At 41.6% G+C, this 18,152-nt stretch overlaps 1 protein-coding gene across 1 annotated transcript in view; it reads right to left on the bottom strand.

Annotated features, from left to right (window-relative positions):
• The window catches only part of EXOC4 (exocyst complex component 4), a 488,502-nt gene that overhangs the window by 238,214 nt on the left and 232,136 nt on the right, over positions 1 to 18,152 (bottom strand). Inside the window, exon 10 of the mRNA XM_009900238.2 lies at positions 14,857 to 14,953. Within this exon, the coding sequence (XP_009898540.1) occupies positions 14,857 to 14,953 (97 nt within the window). The remainder of the gene's footprint in view (positions 1 to 14,856; positions 14,954 to 18,152) is intronic.

Below are 18,152 nucleotides of genomic sequence, written 5' to 3'. Positions count from 1 at the left end.
ATTCCCACCTCCCATTGCATTTTGAGACCTCTGTTGTATTTCTAGGGCAAGATGCTGTGTTGTGGAACATCCAGGAAGATCACAGAATCATAGAATTGTTTTGGTTGGAAAAGCCTTCCAAGATCATGATATTCAAACATTGACCTAAGACCACCATGGCCATTAAACCATGTCCTGAAGTGCTATGTCCACACATTTCTTTAACACCTCCACAGACAGTGGCTCCACAACCTGCTTGGGTAAGCTATTCCAATGCCTGACCACTCTTTCAGGAAAGAAATTTTTGGGCAGCACCCAACCTTGGCCCCAGCCAGAGAAGGAGCCTAACAAGTGTGCACTTGGAAACCACAATGACCATGCTTTGACCTATCAAAAACATCACTTGGAAATCACAATTACCATGCTCTGACCGATCAAATTTGAACGTAGTACGCTTTGGGGTGGAAACTAACATTAAAGCTCATCTACTCTACCATCCCTGTACTGAGAAGAGACATCTTCAACTAGAGGAGGTTGCTCCCTCCAATCAGACCTGGAATGTTTCTAGGGATGAGGCGTCTACCACCTTTCTGGGCTATAACTTTTCAAACTGAGTATGTATCAGTGAACTCTGAGACAGCTTTCATTTACCACCCCTCTGTGTATCTTGAGTGTTCTGCCAAGGGTTTGGAAAGATTTAAGGGTACAGGAAGAATGTATGAAAAAGTAAAAAAATCTTCCACCACCTTAATTTTGTTAAACCTAATGGCCTTGATTGACATTTTTAAATGATATTGTCCTCTCAACAGTTACTGCCGTCAACTTGACTTAGCTACATTACTTCAAAGACTGAATTTTCATTGTTGTAAACCACTTGATGGTAGGTAATTACAACACATTGCCACAATAGCTCTAAACCTGCAGATACCAGTTACAAATGACAACCAGCAATTAAAGCCATTACTGGCTTTCATCAAACCAACCAGAAAAAAAAATTACCTACTGACCTGGGCATATCTAAGCCTGGTAATAAGCACTCATTCTGCTTCCTACAACAATAGTTTTACAACTTCTACTTGTGTTTTGGGTTTTTTTCAATATGGAAGAGGTGCCAAACTTTCTTTAGTAGGCTCCTGAAGGATGCACAAGTCAGATCTCCTCCCATCGCTGAATTGTTTTGATAGGAAAATACCTCTACAATCATTGAGTTCAATCATCAACCTAACACCACTGTGCTCACTTAAATCATGTCCCCAGGTGCCATGTCTACACGTGTTTTGAACACCTCCAGTGACAGTGACTCCACCACCTCCCTGACCAGCCTGTTCCAATATCTGACCATTCTTGCAGTCAATAATTTTTTCCTAATGGTCAACCTAAACCTTCCCAGCACAATGTCAGGCCGTTGTCTCTTGTTCTATCACCTGATAGTAGGAAGAAGAGATCAATCATCACCTCACTCCATTGTCCTTTCAGGGAACTGTGAAGAGCAATGAGGTTTCCCCTCAGCCTCCTCTTCTCCAAACTAAACAAACACAATTCCCTCACCTGCTCCTGGTAAGACCTGTTCTCCAGACCTTTCACCAGAATTGTTGCCCTTCTCTGGACAGTACCTCAGCGTCTTTCAGACAGTATGTATTTCACACAGCTGGAAGGGATGGACCTCTTGTGTAACCAGACAGGTGCCAGCAGGGGAGAGACTTTGGAGAAAAAGGCAGGTGAACAGAGGCTGAATGAACTTTTTTATCAGCACATCAATCGCATACAAGAAAGACAGATGGATCAACAGGAAGCAGAAAATGCTCCCAAATACTCCACATCGCGAACAATTGGGAATGCGGCTGCCTTGGCAGGAGACTAAACAGTAATTCAGGAGGTAGGCAAAGGAGCGAGCACAAAATGGTCTCCCAGGGTGCATTAAGAAGAGTGTGACCAGCAGGTCAAGGGATGATCTCCTCTCCCTATACTCTGCCCTAGTGAAGCCACATCTGGAGTCCTGGGGCTAGTTCTGGGCTCCCTAAGGAAAACAGTGCATGATGATGCACAGGGGACTGGAGCATCTCTGTAAGGAGGAAAGGCTAAGAGCCCTGGGGCTATTTAGAATGAAGAAGCGCAGACTGAGAGGGAATCTTCTCGATGATGAACAATGTCTAAAAGGCAAATATCAAGACAATGGGGCCAGACTCTTTTCTGTAGTGCCCAGTGATGGGACAAGGGACACAAACTGGAATCCAGGAGGTTCCATCTGAACATAAGGAAAAACTACTTTCCTGTGAAGGTGCTGAAGCCCTGGAGCAGGCTGCCCAGATGGGTTGTGGAGTCTCCTGTACAGGAATTCCAAACCCAACTGGACATAGCAATCCTGGGAAACCTGCTGTGTGACCCTGAGTGGACTAGATATTCCCCAGAGGTCCCTTCCAACTCCCACTGTTCTGTAATTCTGTGAAATTCCAATGTTAATAAAAGATAGCAAGTAGCAGTCTAGAGATTCCTTGCAATTAATTAACTTTCATTATTTCTTTAACAACAATTTGCTTTCAGTCCCTATTAATGATTTACATGTGGCACAGGCCCAGGCTGATTTTCAAAGTGAATTGCAAGACTGATTTTCATTAAAATCTATTATGTGGTAGGTGTCAAGAGGGATGACTTCCAGAATAAGGAATGAAGTGATAAGCTGCACTGCCCTGTAAAATAAAATGAAGAATGATTCTAGACAGAAGACTTCTCTCCATTTCTTGCAAAGATGTATCAAAAGAGGATGTTTTTATATCTTCCCTGTAGTACTATAAAACTTCAGAGCATTTGAATTTTCCTTTTGCCTGTATCAGTTCTGATTTTGTGTGCCATTTGACCATCCACCACACCATGGCTCTCCATGACTATCACTCATCCTCCTCCAAAAGCAGTGAAATAATGACTTTCTCCTGAGAGCTCCAGAGATCTATTAGAAGAGAACCAAGTCTGACACTTCCCATATTTCTCCCTTCTTGTTGCATTTAGTGTAATTTCTAGATGGTCTCCTAACTTTCTTTGTATGCAGAACTGAATGAGCTAACAGGTTCAGGACTACAAGTTATCAGCGTGGGTATCCCAAAAGCAAGGAAATAGACAACTTTTAAGAGACTTACACTTATTCAGCAAGGCCATTTGATCTTACAGAGTGTAAACACGTTTATTTTTTTCTTCATTTTGAAAACATTCTTCTACCTTTACTGCAGAGGTTATGAGTTTACTCAAGAGTCCCCAAAGATTACTCCAGTCACTAAGAGCTTCACTTAGAACCCAACCATCATCACTTTCAAGGTGAGGTTGGATGGGGCTTTGAGCAACCTGCTCTACTGGAAGATGTTCCTGCCTATAGAAGAAGGGGATGGAACTAGATGATCTTTAAGGTCCCTTCCAACCTAAACCATTCTGTGATGCTATGATCATACACAGCACTGCTGGTACACTGCCTTCTCTTCAGTCTTTTTATCTTATTCTAAATCAGCTGGGGCAGCCAAGATAAACCCAATTAAAAAGAAGTGCTTTTGTCTTCAGAGGCATTATCATGTTACTTAGCACCCCCACTACCACCACTCCATTAGTTTTAAGTATTATTGCAAAGATTGGTTCATAAGTTACAATAAAGATATGACATAAAAGAGCTGGTGATAGCTTCTGCTATTTTGGGATTTTTTTTCCCCCCCAGTATTCCACAGCAAAAAAACCCCAAACAAACAAACAAAAAATCATCCATAAGATAACTGATCTGAAAGTACAGAAGTAAGGCAGTGCTCTTAACAGCTACTACTAGGCTCCTGAAATCTCAAGTTGCCACTATCATGAGCAGTAGTTGCATATAAAAGTCCATCCAAAAAATTGAATTCCAGGTGACACATCACTGCCTGGATTTTCTCCAGGAACAAGAGTATTTACTGGGGTCTATATATTCAGACATCTGTTACATTTAGACATGCTGTGAACTGATGACGTCCACCCCGATAGAAACACAGCTTTGTACTCTCCTTTTTGTGTCCTGTCCTTGAGCGCAGAAGCACTTAAGCATCCATAAAACCCCACAACACAAAGTAGCCACAGTCAGTTGTCTTAAGGGCATCTACAGATGACAAACTGTGGAACTGATGTGTGGGAAAAGACTTAACTCCAACTGACAGAGAAGGAAGCAGAGGCAGAAGTGATCAAATGGCATCAGACATGTGGTCTGAGACCACTTCCACCTGGCCTCATACCACCACATGGAGGTGGGTCACCAACCGTGTGCCAAGAGGCTTCCAGCATCTCATCTAGATTTCAGATATGGTTTCCAGAAGCAATACTGCTATTTTCAAAGCCAGCTGAAGAATCTAATTTTAAGGAATGAAATAATTACAAGAAAGATGCTTGAAACATGCAAAAAGCATTCATACTACCTTGTGCTAGATACAGTCCTCAGAGTTGACTAAATCACCTAAGGAGATTCATAAAATCATTCAGGTTGGGAGATCATTGAGTCCAACCATTAACCCAGAACTGGCAAGTCCACCACTAAACCACATCCCTCAGCACCACATCTACACAGCTTTCTTTTTTGTCTTTGAAATACCTGCAAGAATGGTAACACCATTTCCTTGGCAAACCTTTAATCCCAAGTAGAATTTGATCAAATACGTCAAGAAGTTGTTGACTTTATTATACACATATGTGCACGCATCAGAACCATCATGATGAGGCTACAGAAGGACTCTCAGAGATCAACCAAGCTGTCATTGATCTGTTGCACCCCCCAGAGAAAACCCATTTGTAACAATACAATGAGAAATATACAGTACAGTGGAAGATCTGAATTAATGATTTCCAGTTCTATTCTGCCTGTTCCAAACCCGGACAGAATTCATGACTAGTCAACTCTGCTTCATTCACAGCAGCTTCATCCCTGGCAGTCCATAATCAGGATTTCCAACTACAGAACAATTTCACATGGAGCTGCTAATGAACTGCTACTTCTAAAAAGCTGGGAAGTTATGAGATGAAAGAACCTACAGAAATGCTTAGCAGTGATGTTACAGAATGAGTAATTAGTTATAATTCATCTGGAAATCAAGATGCCTGTGGCCCAAAATAAAGGCAACTTCTTTCCTCCAAAATTTATTTATGGCTATTCTGCAGATCTTAAAGAATTAGCAGAGTTTATAACTAAACTCCTCAGGAATATTCTGTGTATAACTTAGTGTCTACACTCCTCAATAGACTGACTTCCCTGCAATGTGTCTCCTATGGTTCTACACAGACTTTCCTTTTGCTATGTGCCTTTGGGACTGGAATTCCTGCAAGCAGTTGTGTAGACCGTCTCCTTCTCTGGAGTGATTCCAAACCTGCTGAGACATTGTGATCCTGGGACATCTGCTTTAGGTGACCCCGCTTTAGCAGGTGATTGCACTAGATGATCTCCAGAGGTCCTTTCTAACCCCCACCATTCTGGGATTGCATAACCTGATGTGGCTGGACCAAAGAATCAGGTCTGCAGAACAGGAGTAAAAGAGGGTCCCACAATGTAATGCTCCATGACAGAATTCAGCCAGAACTGGAAAATGCAGCTTATTGGTGAAGTAACTTCAAACCTATTATTTTTATCTGTTTTGCAAACTGAAGAGGGTAATAGTTGAAAAAGCCATTTCAAATTTCACTCTTTGAAGTCCTAAATGAAATTTAAATACTTTGAAAACACTTTTTTCTCTTTTAGTATCCCTCGAGAACATTCCAGGTCGGAGGGAGCCTTGAGCAACCTGGTCTAGTGGGTGTCCCCAGACATGGAAGGGGGATGGAAGAGGATGATCTTTAAGGTTCCTTCCAAACCAAACCATCCTATGATTCTGTGAAGACTGAAATTCAGCTCTGTAATCTGAAGTAACATCTACAGCTCCCCAAAGGACAACATTTAAAATTGTACATAAGGTTTTAGGGAGCTTTGCAAATAGTAAGAATAATCCAGCTAAATAACAATGTGTGTGGAGGGCATTGGAACAGGCTGCCCAGTTTAAAACCGCTACCCCTTGTCCTATTGCTACAAGCCCTTGTAAGAAGTCCCTCTCCAGCATTCCTGTAGGCCCCCTTCAGGTACTGCAAACCACTATAAGGTCTTCCAGGAGCCTTCTCTTCTTCAGGCTGAACAACTCCAATGAATCCTCTCTTACACGGGGGAAAGCCCTGCCTAATGTATTTTCCCAACAGCTTCCATTGACAGATTGCAACTTAGAATGTATCATTTTTCCCCTTTTTCCTCTTGAATTTTGCTTTCTTGTTTTGCCTTTTGATTTTTTTCCCCGATGCTTTGCAATTTTTACACATTTTTTTTAACATCACCATTACCATATTTGGAATGAAAGCTGCTGCTATTAAGGCAAGGTTTAGTTGCTGTGCAAGTTCACTCCCCAGTGCCAACTGAGCTGCTCGAAAGGTACCACCTCCTGCACCTTGCAAATGAAACTCATCTGACAAGCTGAGGCATTAAACATGGATCTCACTGTGTAACTCTGGCTCCTTAAAGTATTCTGATATTGGAGTATATCAGCATGGTAGAATTTGGAAGGGACCTTTGAGAATCATCTAATCCAACCCCTCTCCTAAAGCAGGGTCACCCACTGCAGCGTCGCCTGGGATCACAATGTCCAGGTGGGTTTGGAATCTCTCCAGATAAGGAGATATCACAACAAGACTTCTATGACATCATAAATCTATGCTTACAGTATAACAAAAATAGTGTTCAGCAACAAGGAGATCCTCAACCCTGCTCCATGAGAAGACAAGTTGAATGCTAGCACTAGAAAAGGTTGCCAGGGAACTGGTGGAGTCACCATCCCTGGAAGGATTTAGAAGACATGTAGGTGTGGTGATGCTGAGGGATGTGGTTTAGTGGTGATGTGGATGTGTTGAAGGACTGGGTTCAGTGATCTTAAAGGTTTTGTCCAAGCAAAACAGTTCTGCGATTCTATGATTTTACAACTAAACTTTAACAACACTTCTATTAAGAAATGAGCTAAACCCACTTTTCTTGGCTTGTTGAGCATAATATGGGTTAGAAGTAAATCATCATCACGGAATTAACATTGTTTTCAGCTACTCAGCCTAAGTTCTTACACAAATGTCAACATTTCTGTGTTCCTCCAGGTTGTATTTCATCTGCAGGGAGGGAGGAGCTGAAGATGTGAAATTCCTGACAGGCTGCTGATTTTCCATATGGATGAAGCATGTTTGAAAACTCCCAGCCTGACTGATCTGCTGAAGCACATTCTCTGACAGACAATACAAAATCAATGCATCACATATTAAGAGGTGGGGGTTTCTGGCATGTAAGAATTTTTTGTTTGTGTGGGAGGTACTGGGGGGTGGGGGGATTGCTTTATTTTCTGTCATTGAAAATGAACAGCCTTACCTTAAGGTTTTTATAAACTGTCATCTTTCATCAGACACACAGTAAGGCTGTCACTCCTCATACAGCATTTGGGGGGGAAATAAAAAAAAAGAGGAACAAAATATGAAGCTGTTTCCCATCCTTTTCCTCTGCGTGTGCCCCGTTTTGGTCAGAATTCAGTCAAAATTAAACCTTTTCTTCAGCAGTGTCACAACAAGAACCTTTTCTGAAATGTGTCTTTATCATTCAGTGACGCTGACTTTATGAGAGCTTGTCAAAGAGAAAAAGAGTCTAGATTCACCCTGCAAGAAGGATTCAGTCTCCACTGTTGACAGATATAAAGTACTAAATGTCAATAGCAAGGGACTTGTCAACTAAATGTCTTCTAAACACTCATTAAACCAAGGGGAGGAAAAAAAAATAAAAATGCAGTAGGTGGGTGTCAAATTGCTCCCTTAAGATTTTGATTCAGGTCAATTGAAGTAAACAGCAAGTGTGTGAAAAGTTCTATCAAGCATCTGTCACACTCAAGGATGGGGATTAACAGTTCCAAAATAAAGATGAGAATACAAAGCACGGCAGTGACTACTGGTATTGTATTGAGGAGCGGGAGTGGAAAATAAGTCTTGTGAGAAGTGGCTGAAGGAATTGGGATTGTTTAATCTGGAGAAAAGGATGGTGAGAGGAGACCTCATGACTCTCTACAACTACCTGAAAGGAGTTTGTAGTGAGATGGGGGCTGGTCTCTTCTCCCTAGTATCAAGTAATAGAATAAGAGGAAATGGCTTCAAGGTGTGTTATAGAAGGTTTAGGTTGGATATTATGGAAAATTTCATTATTGAAAGAGTGGTCAGGCACTGGAACAGGTTGCCCAGGGACATGGTGGGGTCACCATCCCTGGAGGTGTTCAAAAACATGTGGACATAGCACTCTGGGACATGGCTTAACAACCACGGTGGCATCAGGTTGGTGGTTGGATTCTTGGAGGCCTTTTCCAGCTGGAGTGATTTTATGATACTATTATCTTCTTGAGCCCCACTCATCTCATTGCACTGAGAGGAACCATCTCCCTACCTCCACAGCCTCTTCTCCACAAGGAAAGTATTGCCCACTTTGCAGAAACAAGATTTAGATTGATTTTTTTCCCTGTCCTTGAACTTCAAGGATATGTCTGAATGTTAAGACTTAAAAACCAGTATTCATTAAATGTGTATAGCAATTCTTGAGGGGTCACTGACTTAAACACTTTGCACATGTACACATCTCCTTTTTTTTTTTTTACCTAACTCCTTATCTTCTGACCATTACTCAATCTGAAACACAAACTTTCAGCAGTCAATATTAAGTTCCCTCTTCCAGCTCAAGTCAGTTTTATCAGTTCTCTAAAATCTAGTATTTTAGATTTGATTTTAAAAAGCTAAAGACATCAGCTCTCATTATTTAGCACTAACTGTGCCCTAGGATTAGTTCACCTTTTCCATCTACTTCAATAATAATCTCTACCTTTTAGACTGATAGAACACCATATTTTTTCTTAACATAGCTGATATCATTTAACATAGATAACACATGCCCCATATGATCAAATGGTGACTTTGTAGTAGACAACTACAAGATATTGCAGTGCATTTTAAGATCAGATTAGTTGTTTATTATCATAGCTTTACAAATATACTAATAAAAGGGATAATCAGTGAGTTACACACTGGGTCTTAGTTAAATACATAGTTTTGTATCAGTTAGAGTGATGTGCTTTGGAACACTGCTCAGCTCCAGCAGGAGTTGATACTCACAAAGACTAAAGGCTTCAGATGTTCCATAGGGACCGATGACAACTCTGCCATTCCCTCCCAACACTGTCAAACTAAACAAAGGATTTAAATTCTACATACTGCACCTTTTATCCTGACATACCCTGAAGCCACATACCCACAAGCCTTACATGATTCTCCCCAAAGCATGGGAAGCTGAAACACCACTGCTGATACATATGTACCTGACTGTATGTACATATGTTGTGCACCTCCTCCCAGAGACTACTAGTGGAGTCCGGAATTTGACCTTCAGCAATTCAGAGCTGATTGCCACCATTCAGTGAGGAACATGCTGATAGCAACAGGCAGCAAAAGTAAAGTACTCTCCTTCTTGATTATTCCCTAAAGCATTATTTAGGTATTAAAAGAGCAATCACTCTTTTATTAGCATTTACTGGAACAGGAAATTCCAGAAATGCTCTCAAGTAAAAAGTTACTGCCTTCAATGATGGAGACCAGTATAAATGAACATAATCACTTAATTGTTACATCAAAATGTCAGATTATTACCTGCTTTTATCAGGTATTAATCAGATTAGATATCAATCCAAAATATCAAGACGAGCAAATTTTGCAGTGCCTTGGACCATGCCCATAACAGATCATTAAACTTTTGTCTTTGCATCCAAAAAAACCCTCAGCAGAGTCAAATCAGTAACTCTGCCTCTACTTCTTCCCTTTTTTGCAGGGTACTCTAATAAATTAACACTGTATTTCTCACTTTCTTACTCCCCAGACTTTGGTATCCTAGACAGTGATCAGAACATCACAGACATGGTGCAGTTCTTCCCTCCAGGCAAAGGGGGAGATGCCCCAAAATAGCCACTGCCCATCCCACGGCCAGGTAAAAGGTGCCAAGTCAATTCAGCCTCTCTAGTCCACTTCTTCAAAAGGACACAGCCTTGCTTAGAAGCGACTGCTTCTTCCAAATCAGTGAACACTGCTTTCTCTTCCATCCTACAAGCCTTTTAATTCCTGTTTGATCTTAACGAAGTGTGGCTGAGGTTAATAAATGGATACCCTCATGGCCTAAATATCCAACATCCAAACCACGTTCAAATGAGTTAGCATCAGCAGTGCTTTCCCGGCTCCAACCACCACCATTCTCTCCATTTCCAGTCCCTCCTGTCCCTCCCCCTCAAGTCTCAAGACCGCAGACATCTGTTCTTCAATTGTCTGGTAATAAACATACTCTGTAAAGCATATGTAAAATGATTATTACCCTGAAGAGCCAAGTGCCTTTCAAATGCCAGCTGAAACAAATAAACAGTAAAAAAAATAATAAAGCCCCAGCAAACAAATGTTACAACAGACATCACTCAGGCTGTTCAATATTCCACAATGTAAGGGCTTAGGTGATGGTCCCACATTTCCTTCTTCTAATAAGAGATGTCAGTCCACAGACCAGTAACACCAGAGCTTTCATGATCCAAGCAGATGCTGCTGGTTAGCAGCGAAGGATGAAGAAAGCAACTGGTCTCTTTTGGTAACTTTTATACTTTTGACACCTCCCTCAATATGTAATTAAGGAAAATCAGATGGGTGTCCCTCTTCAATTTGTCAGTGCAATTAGTTTTCATATGTAGTTAGTCAAATCTATTCCCAGGAATCACCTCCATCAGAACACCCACTCATCTTCCAAAAAAACTCACTGTTCATTTATTCCATGTGTGGTAGTGTCATTAAGTCCTGGTAATTAATCTGGGGCTTGGTGCATCTCAATTGTCCTAGTGGAAATTAGGGACCCACATCCCAAATGACACAACAATTTGCTTCCCAGCTCTGGCTCATTGCTCTGGATGAATTAGAGGGAAGGAAAATGTGGAAACCCATTTGTATCTATTTGCTTTCACACTCTCCATGGTGAATGTTAAGAGTTCCTCTAAAAAACTTCTGTTTGCTTACAAACATCTAAGGGGTGGGTGTCAGAAGGACAGGGCAAGGCTCTTCTCAGTGTCCCCAGTGACATGGGAAAGGTAATCCATGTAAACTTGAACATAAGAAGCTCCATCTAAACATGAGAAGGAAATTCTTGACTTTGAGAGTGGCAGAGCACTAGAACGGGCTGCCCAGAGATGTGGTGGAGTCTTTCTCTCTCTGAAGACATTCAAGGCCTGCCAGGACATATTCCTGTGTGATCTGCTTTAGGTCATTCTGCTCTGGCAGAGGGATTGGACTCAATGATCTTCAGAGATCCCTTCTAACCCCTACCATTCTGTAATTCCATGCTTCTGTTACTGGAGACATAGGGTTAATTTACAGCCCCCTGAAAGCTGCTGGCTCTGTGTTCCTCAGAAGGATCTAGAGACAAGCTCAACCTCAGTTTGTAAACACAAAAGGATTTCAAAAAGCCTATTACAACCAGTAAACTTCACACTGTGATTGTGCAACTCTCTGATGTGATAGACAATGACACTTTTCATATCAGTGGTACCAAAAAAAAAAAAAAAAAAGGAAATTCACAGTAATGAATATGGATGCTCTGTTTCCAACTCCCCACCTAACCCTACTGTGCTGAATTACAATTTAAAGCCACCACTTAATGGAATGCTCAGGCTTTAAATCATCCTGCCAGCATCTGGCTTCTCAGTGATCCAGTTTGCTTAATACTTTTAGAAAGCCCTCAGCTTCCTAATAAAATCAGCTAGCCCACACAGTGCTAAAACTTCTCTGGCATCATAGTTCTGTGAACTTGATGAATGCAAGAAGAAAACCCTACCCTTCTAAATAAAATATTGACGATTTGGAATTCAAAACAGATTCATTTTAAGCCTGTACAAGCTACAGCAATGACAGGTTATAGGGGCAGGCCATAAACAATCTCAATAGAGATGAAAAACAGAGCAGTGGGGAACATCACACCTCAGCAACAATTACCTCCTTGAGACCTTGACAATACAATAAGGTCCAGAAAAGAGCAACAAAGATCTAACCAACCAGGAACACATACACATAAGGTGATGTGCTAGAAACTATTGCAGACATCAATATTTTTGCAAATCCATCATATTTACAGCCACAGCCAGCATCATACAGCAAACTTTAACTGGAGTCAATAGGTAAGCTGGTTTGCTAGTAGGACAGTTCATTCCTATCGACTCACCAGGAATAGAATTCCCTCAATAAAATTGTTATCAACAAAAGGGCCTGGTGTGACAGGACAAAGGGTGATGGTTTTAAGGTAAAAGAGGGAGATTTAGACTATATCTGAGGAAGGTGAAACATTGGCCCAGGTTGCCTAGAGAGGTGATAGATGTCCCATCCCTAGAAGCACTGCACATCAGGTTGTCTGGGGCTCCGAGGAACTTGATCTTGTTGCAGATGTTCCTGCTCACTGCAGTGGAGTTGGACTAGGTGGCTTTTAAAGGTCCCTTCCAGCCCTAACTATCTGGTGATTCTTTGAAAAGAAATGCAGTCCTATGGTCACCCCAAACACTACATCCCATGCATCATGCACATGCCAAATTTCAGGATCATCAGTAAAATCTAAGGTAGCAAGGACTCATAGAATCGTAGAAACATTTTGGTTGGAAAAGACCTTTAACACAATCGAGTCCAGCCATTCTCTAATTCTACCAAGCTGGGTTCTAAACCATGTCCCACAGCACCACATCCCCGATTGTTTAAAACTCCTCCCTGTACCAGGGTTTGAAAACCCTTTCAGTGAAGAATTTTCTTCTAACACACAACCTAAATCTCCCCGGGTGCAACCTGAGGCTACTTTGTCCTGCCCTAATTGCTTGTTCTTTGCAAGAAGAGACTGACTTCCACTTGTTTCCAGCCTCCTTTCAGGCAGTTGTAGAGAGGCAGAAGTTCTCCCCTCATCTTCCTTTTCTCCATGGTGAACAACCCACTTCCCTCAGCTGCTGCTCACAAGGCTTGTGCTTCAAACTCATGCAGTTACTCTGGCAATCGTTAAAGTAAGGAAAATCACATTTTAAAAGTTTCTACAGTCTTCACTAACACTCAAACTCACCCTGTTCTCCAGTAGGAAAGGGTAAGCTGGGTCACAGATGATTTTCCTTCTCTTCATGCAGCTATTGATGAACTACTCAGTACAAGGAAGCTAAGATGTTGCAGATGGTTGGCATGAAAAATATATTGTACGCAGATACCTTAATCTTGACGCAATTATTTTTTATGAGGTAAATTATTTCTCCTGCCTATCTTGCAAGCTGTTAATGAAAGTGTTTGTGAGAAGTGCTATTTAAAGCAGAGTACTCGTGTTTCACTCAGAATGGAAAAAAAAAAAGGGGAGGTGGTGAGGGGGAATAAGCAGGAAGGCAAATAGAAAGAAAGAAGTATATTCTACAGTTTGTAAATGTGAAGTAGCTCATCAATAAAAATAAGAGCATCACAAGCCCCCTTCTCGGTGCTTGAAAGAAGCCTGTAAAGTCATTAATAATTAAGAGACTGAAGTCCGTATCACAGTGGTCATACCTTGAATAGCATATTGCAAAGAAACATGGAAGAGGTCTTAAAGATCATCTAGCTCTAGAACCCCTGTCACGGGCAGGGACAACTTCCACTACACCAAGCTGCATCTTAACCATTGTTGATTTTTCCTCATAATAAAATGGCTGAAAACTGTAACTTCTGCTGTAGCAAATTTCTTTTTAGCACACTTACTCCATTTAAAAGGTTAAAATGAAATGTGTTTATGAAATTACCCATTTCATTTGGGGCATCTAGCAATAAATGAAGAGTGCACCATGTAGGCAACCCGTTAGAGGTCTTTTTGAACCAAAACAATTCTATGATTCAATGACATCAGGAATTTAAGTTTGGAGGAATTTACACACTTTCTTTCTGCATTTCTAAGACCTGAGAACTCACAAATGACCACAGTCTTCATCTACCAAGACATCAGTCAGGATATTCCTCCCTCTGGGGATCAGATTCCAATTATTTTTTATTGCCATTTTATTATTGCTTGGTTTGAGAAACATACCCTGTTGCCTAAGTGACTCACGATAGCGAGCAATTCAAAGAGAGCAAGGGGGGGAATTATTATTTAAAAGGTGCTCACACTAAACAAAAGACATGATGATAAAGGAAAACCCTGCAAGAAAAAAGCAGAGATGGAAGATTGACATGAACCGAGAAAAACATCATATTATTTAATTTCAGTGAAACTAAGAAGATGAACTCTTAGATTGCAAAGTAAAAAGAACAAAATTAAACTATCACAAGTGAGTGACTTGGAGAGATAAGGCTTATTATAGACTTGCTCTGTTTTAGAGTTCCTGCAGCCCTTGATGAGTTGTGAAGGCATTTCAGATCAGGTATTTCATTTGCAGCTCACAGGCCATATTGCTTTCATCAAAGAATGAACTTACCTTGTAGCTCATAAAGCATCCTCCTGACTTTTTAATAAGTAGAATGGATAGTCAGTGGTAAACAATTTGTGACAGACTGCAACCAAACTTCTCCCAGCTTGGGTCAATAACAAATGACACTGTCCCACAAAATGCAAGCTGTATGCCAGTTATGCATTGGCAACTAGTCATTACTTTTAACACTTGTTGATGTGCACAGCTTTACAGCAAGCCCATTGCTGTAAGATGTTCTCTCAGAAGTGGCAATGTGACCAAGAAGACAGAATGTGCCCATAACTCTACTTGTTCCAATTATTTGCACCTACAGAAATAAGTGGAAAGTGTTACTTACCTGAGGAGAGGATGAAAGATGATGGTAATGTTCCTGGCTCCAGGTTTGCAGACAAATTTGGATCCGCCACCTTCAATTAAGTTATCATCTGGTCCTCCTGGAAAAATAACACAAAACACGTTGTCTGACAGATCTGAGCATCTCCTGAGTTTTAGATAGCAGGTGATAATTAAACATTTAGGTCTGTCTGTAAATGCTTCAGTCTTGGTGAGACATCAGTAATTAATGTGAAGAGAATGCTCTTTCTATCCATTTTCTGGTCAGAGAAAGTACTCCTGATGCAGCAGGAACAGTACAGATAGAATTTACATGTTACTTTGGGCTTCTCTTTCCTTAGTGATGGCATTGCAGAAAGATGGGCAAGTGCAAATCTCCTATGGCACAGGACACAGCTTCTCAGCCACATTAGATGAATTTATCAGTTGAGCTGGTCTGATGGACTGGAGGTACTAACATGATACTCATCACCCAGACAAGAGAGATGCTCAGATACTATTAAGTGACACGAGCCTCATGGTTCTTTAAAGCATCAACCCACTGACAGATGGGGACTTCCTGCCTAAAGTTTCCTTGACTTCAGCAGCTATTGGAACAGCCCCAAACTGAACATACAACACATAAGCATGCACATAAATCACCCTTTCTCAAAGAAGGCCCCATAAGGGCTTTCAACTTGTGTTAACACCCAAGGTCTACTCCACGTGGATAAGATGTCCCTTGAACCTTGGAAAAGTTTTTAAGAGCAGAACTTCACTGAATTTTGCTGCTTCCATATTGGTGTCTGGAAGGCTCCTGCACCTCTGACTGATGCCACCATTCAATCCCCCAGTGGGTAGCCTGCTTTTGACTGCACATGCCATTTTAATGTATTTAGTACATGAAACATTACTGGGTCTCTCAGAAGTCCATGTCCTACACTGATTCCTGTAATTCCCTGGCAGAAGTCTCATTTGCTACACTTTCAGTTGCATATAAACAGGCTTCCAGCTACAAGAACAGTAAAACTTGTTGAGTTTGGCACAGTCATGTGTAGCAAAACACAAGCTCAGGGAGCATTACAGCAGCCTTCCAGTACCCAAAGGTGGCCTATGAGAAAGTTGGAGAGGGACTTTTTATGAAGGCTTGCAGTGATAGGACATCAGGTAATGGCTTTGAACTGGAAGAACCTTGATTTCCGTTAGGTATTAGGAAGAAATTCTTCACTTTGGGGGTGGTGAGGCGCTGAAACAGGTTGCCCAGAGAAGTTGCAGATATATCCAAGTGTTTGAGGCCAGGCTAGATGGGGCCTTAAGCAACCTGGTCTAGTGGAGGGTGTCCCTGTCCATGCCAAGGAGGTTGGAACTAGATTGTCTTCAAGGTTCCTTCCAACCCAAACCAATCTATGATTCTATGATCCTTTATGCACCTCAGGCCCAGACTGCAGGGTGTCTTCAAGTCGTATGAAGACATCCATCCACCATGTTGTTACATCCAAACCAAATCCAGCCCCTAAATCACTTTAAATCAGGAGACAGAGAGAGGAAAAATGGAGGAGTGCAAATCTCACTTTCCCAAACCCCTTGCATTTAATGATAAAAATGAAGCCTACTTGTTACTGCTCCAGAAGAAAACATTTTTAGGAGAACATGCCAGATGCCCCACAAGCTGCTCAGGGAAGTGGTTGATTCACCATCCCTAGATGTATTTAAAAGCCATCTAGATATGGTGCTGAAGGACATGGTGGAGTAGCAGCTCTGGTAGAGTCAGGCAATGGTTGGACTTGATCATCTTAAAGGTTTTTTCCAACCATGGTGATTTTGTGAAATCAGCAGGAATTCAGCACATCATCCTTCTATTTTGGCCAGGCTCCCTTGCCACAAAGCACAGCACACCATCATCTTTGCTAGTAACATCTCACAAGTACTCATATGATGTAAGTCTTTTTTGGCTAAGAACCTTAAATAATGCCCCCCAAAAAAGAACTCAGAGTCTGTATATCCCAAATATTACCAAGTCCTTTTCATTCTGCATGTGGGCTCTCCTTAGTGATTGAAGAATAATAAATGCAGAACCCAATCACATTATTATGATAGCTTTGTAGGCAGGAAAATGACAAAGTCCTTGAAATCAAAACACCACCAGCAGATTATGGAATTCTTTGACCCTGGCTTCTGTCTGCCTCTAAACAAGAAAACGAATCTCTCCAAACCAGGAAGTCTAAGAGGAGGAACACAGCTGATGAGCAAATGACTCTGGTCTTTTCAAAGTGAAGTTTTTAACACAGAATGCTTTGAGTTGGAGGAAACCTTCAAAAGTCATCTAGAATCATAGAACTGTTGAGGTTGGAAAAGACATTCGATATCACCAAGCCCAACTGCTTGCTTAGAGCTCACAATCCCACTACTATTGCTAAACCACTACCGTTAAACCACATCCCTAAGCACCACATCCACACACCCTGTAAATACCTCCAGGGATGGTGATTCAGGGATCCACCACCACCACCCCCCCCCTGCAAAAAGGAAGGACACCCCCAACTAGACTAGGTTGCTCTGAGCCCCATCCATCCTGACCTGTAATGTTTCTAGGAAGGGGGGGGAGGGGGAGGGGTGTGTTATGCTTTAAGTCATTATCTGCAACCAAAGTACAAAAAAATCTTTTCAATGACTTGATAGCAACCTCACAGCAACATCCAAGGACTAAGCAGGTCACCAACATGAGTGCTTCCATACACTAAGTGGTCCTCCCAGGTTTTGGACAAGAATTCAAACACGCACACATACACACACAGAGAGAACGACAGAAGGTGGAAGGGACCTCTGCAAATTATCTAGTCCAACCTCCCTTCCAATTCCTACCACTGGTATAGATTCCAAGATGCTGTTTTGGTGCCATGGTAAAAGGGACAACATTAAATTCACTGAATCATAGAATCATTTCAGTAGGTTATTGAGTCCAACCATCAAACTGACACGATCATGGCCATTAAACTATGTCCTGAAGTGCCATGACTACAAGCTTCTTTAACACCTCCATGGACAGTGACTCCACCACTTTCCTGAGCAGCTTGTTCCAATGCCTGTCCACTCTTTCAGTAAAGAAATTTTCCATAATATCCAACCTAAACCTACCCTGGCACAACCTGAGGCCATTTCATCCTGTCCTATCACATGTTACTTGGGAGGAGAAACTGATCCCCACCTGTCTCCAACCTCTTTTCAGGGAGTTGGAGACAGTGAGAAGGTTTCCCCTCTCAGGCATCCTTTACTCCAGGTTAAACAACCCCAGGTCCCTCAGCTGCTCCTCACAAGACCTGT

The sequence above is a fragment of the Dryobates pubescens genome, chromosome Z, assembly GCF_014839835.1.
Source record: "Dryobates pubescens isolate bDryPub1 chromosome Z, bDryPub1.pri, whole genome shotgun sequence".
Lineage (NCBI taxonomy): Eukaryota > Metazoa > Chordata > Aves > Piciformes > Picidae > Dryobates > Dryobates pubescens.
This window is presented reverse-complemented; position numbering and strand designations above follow the sequence as displayed.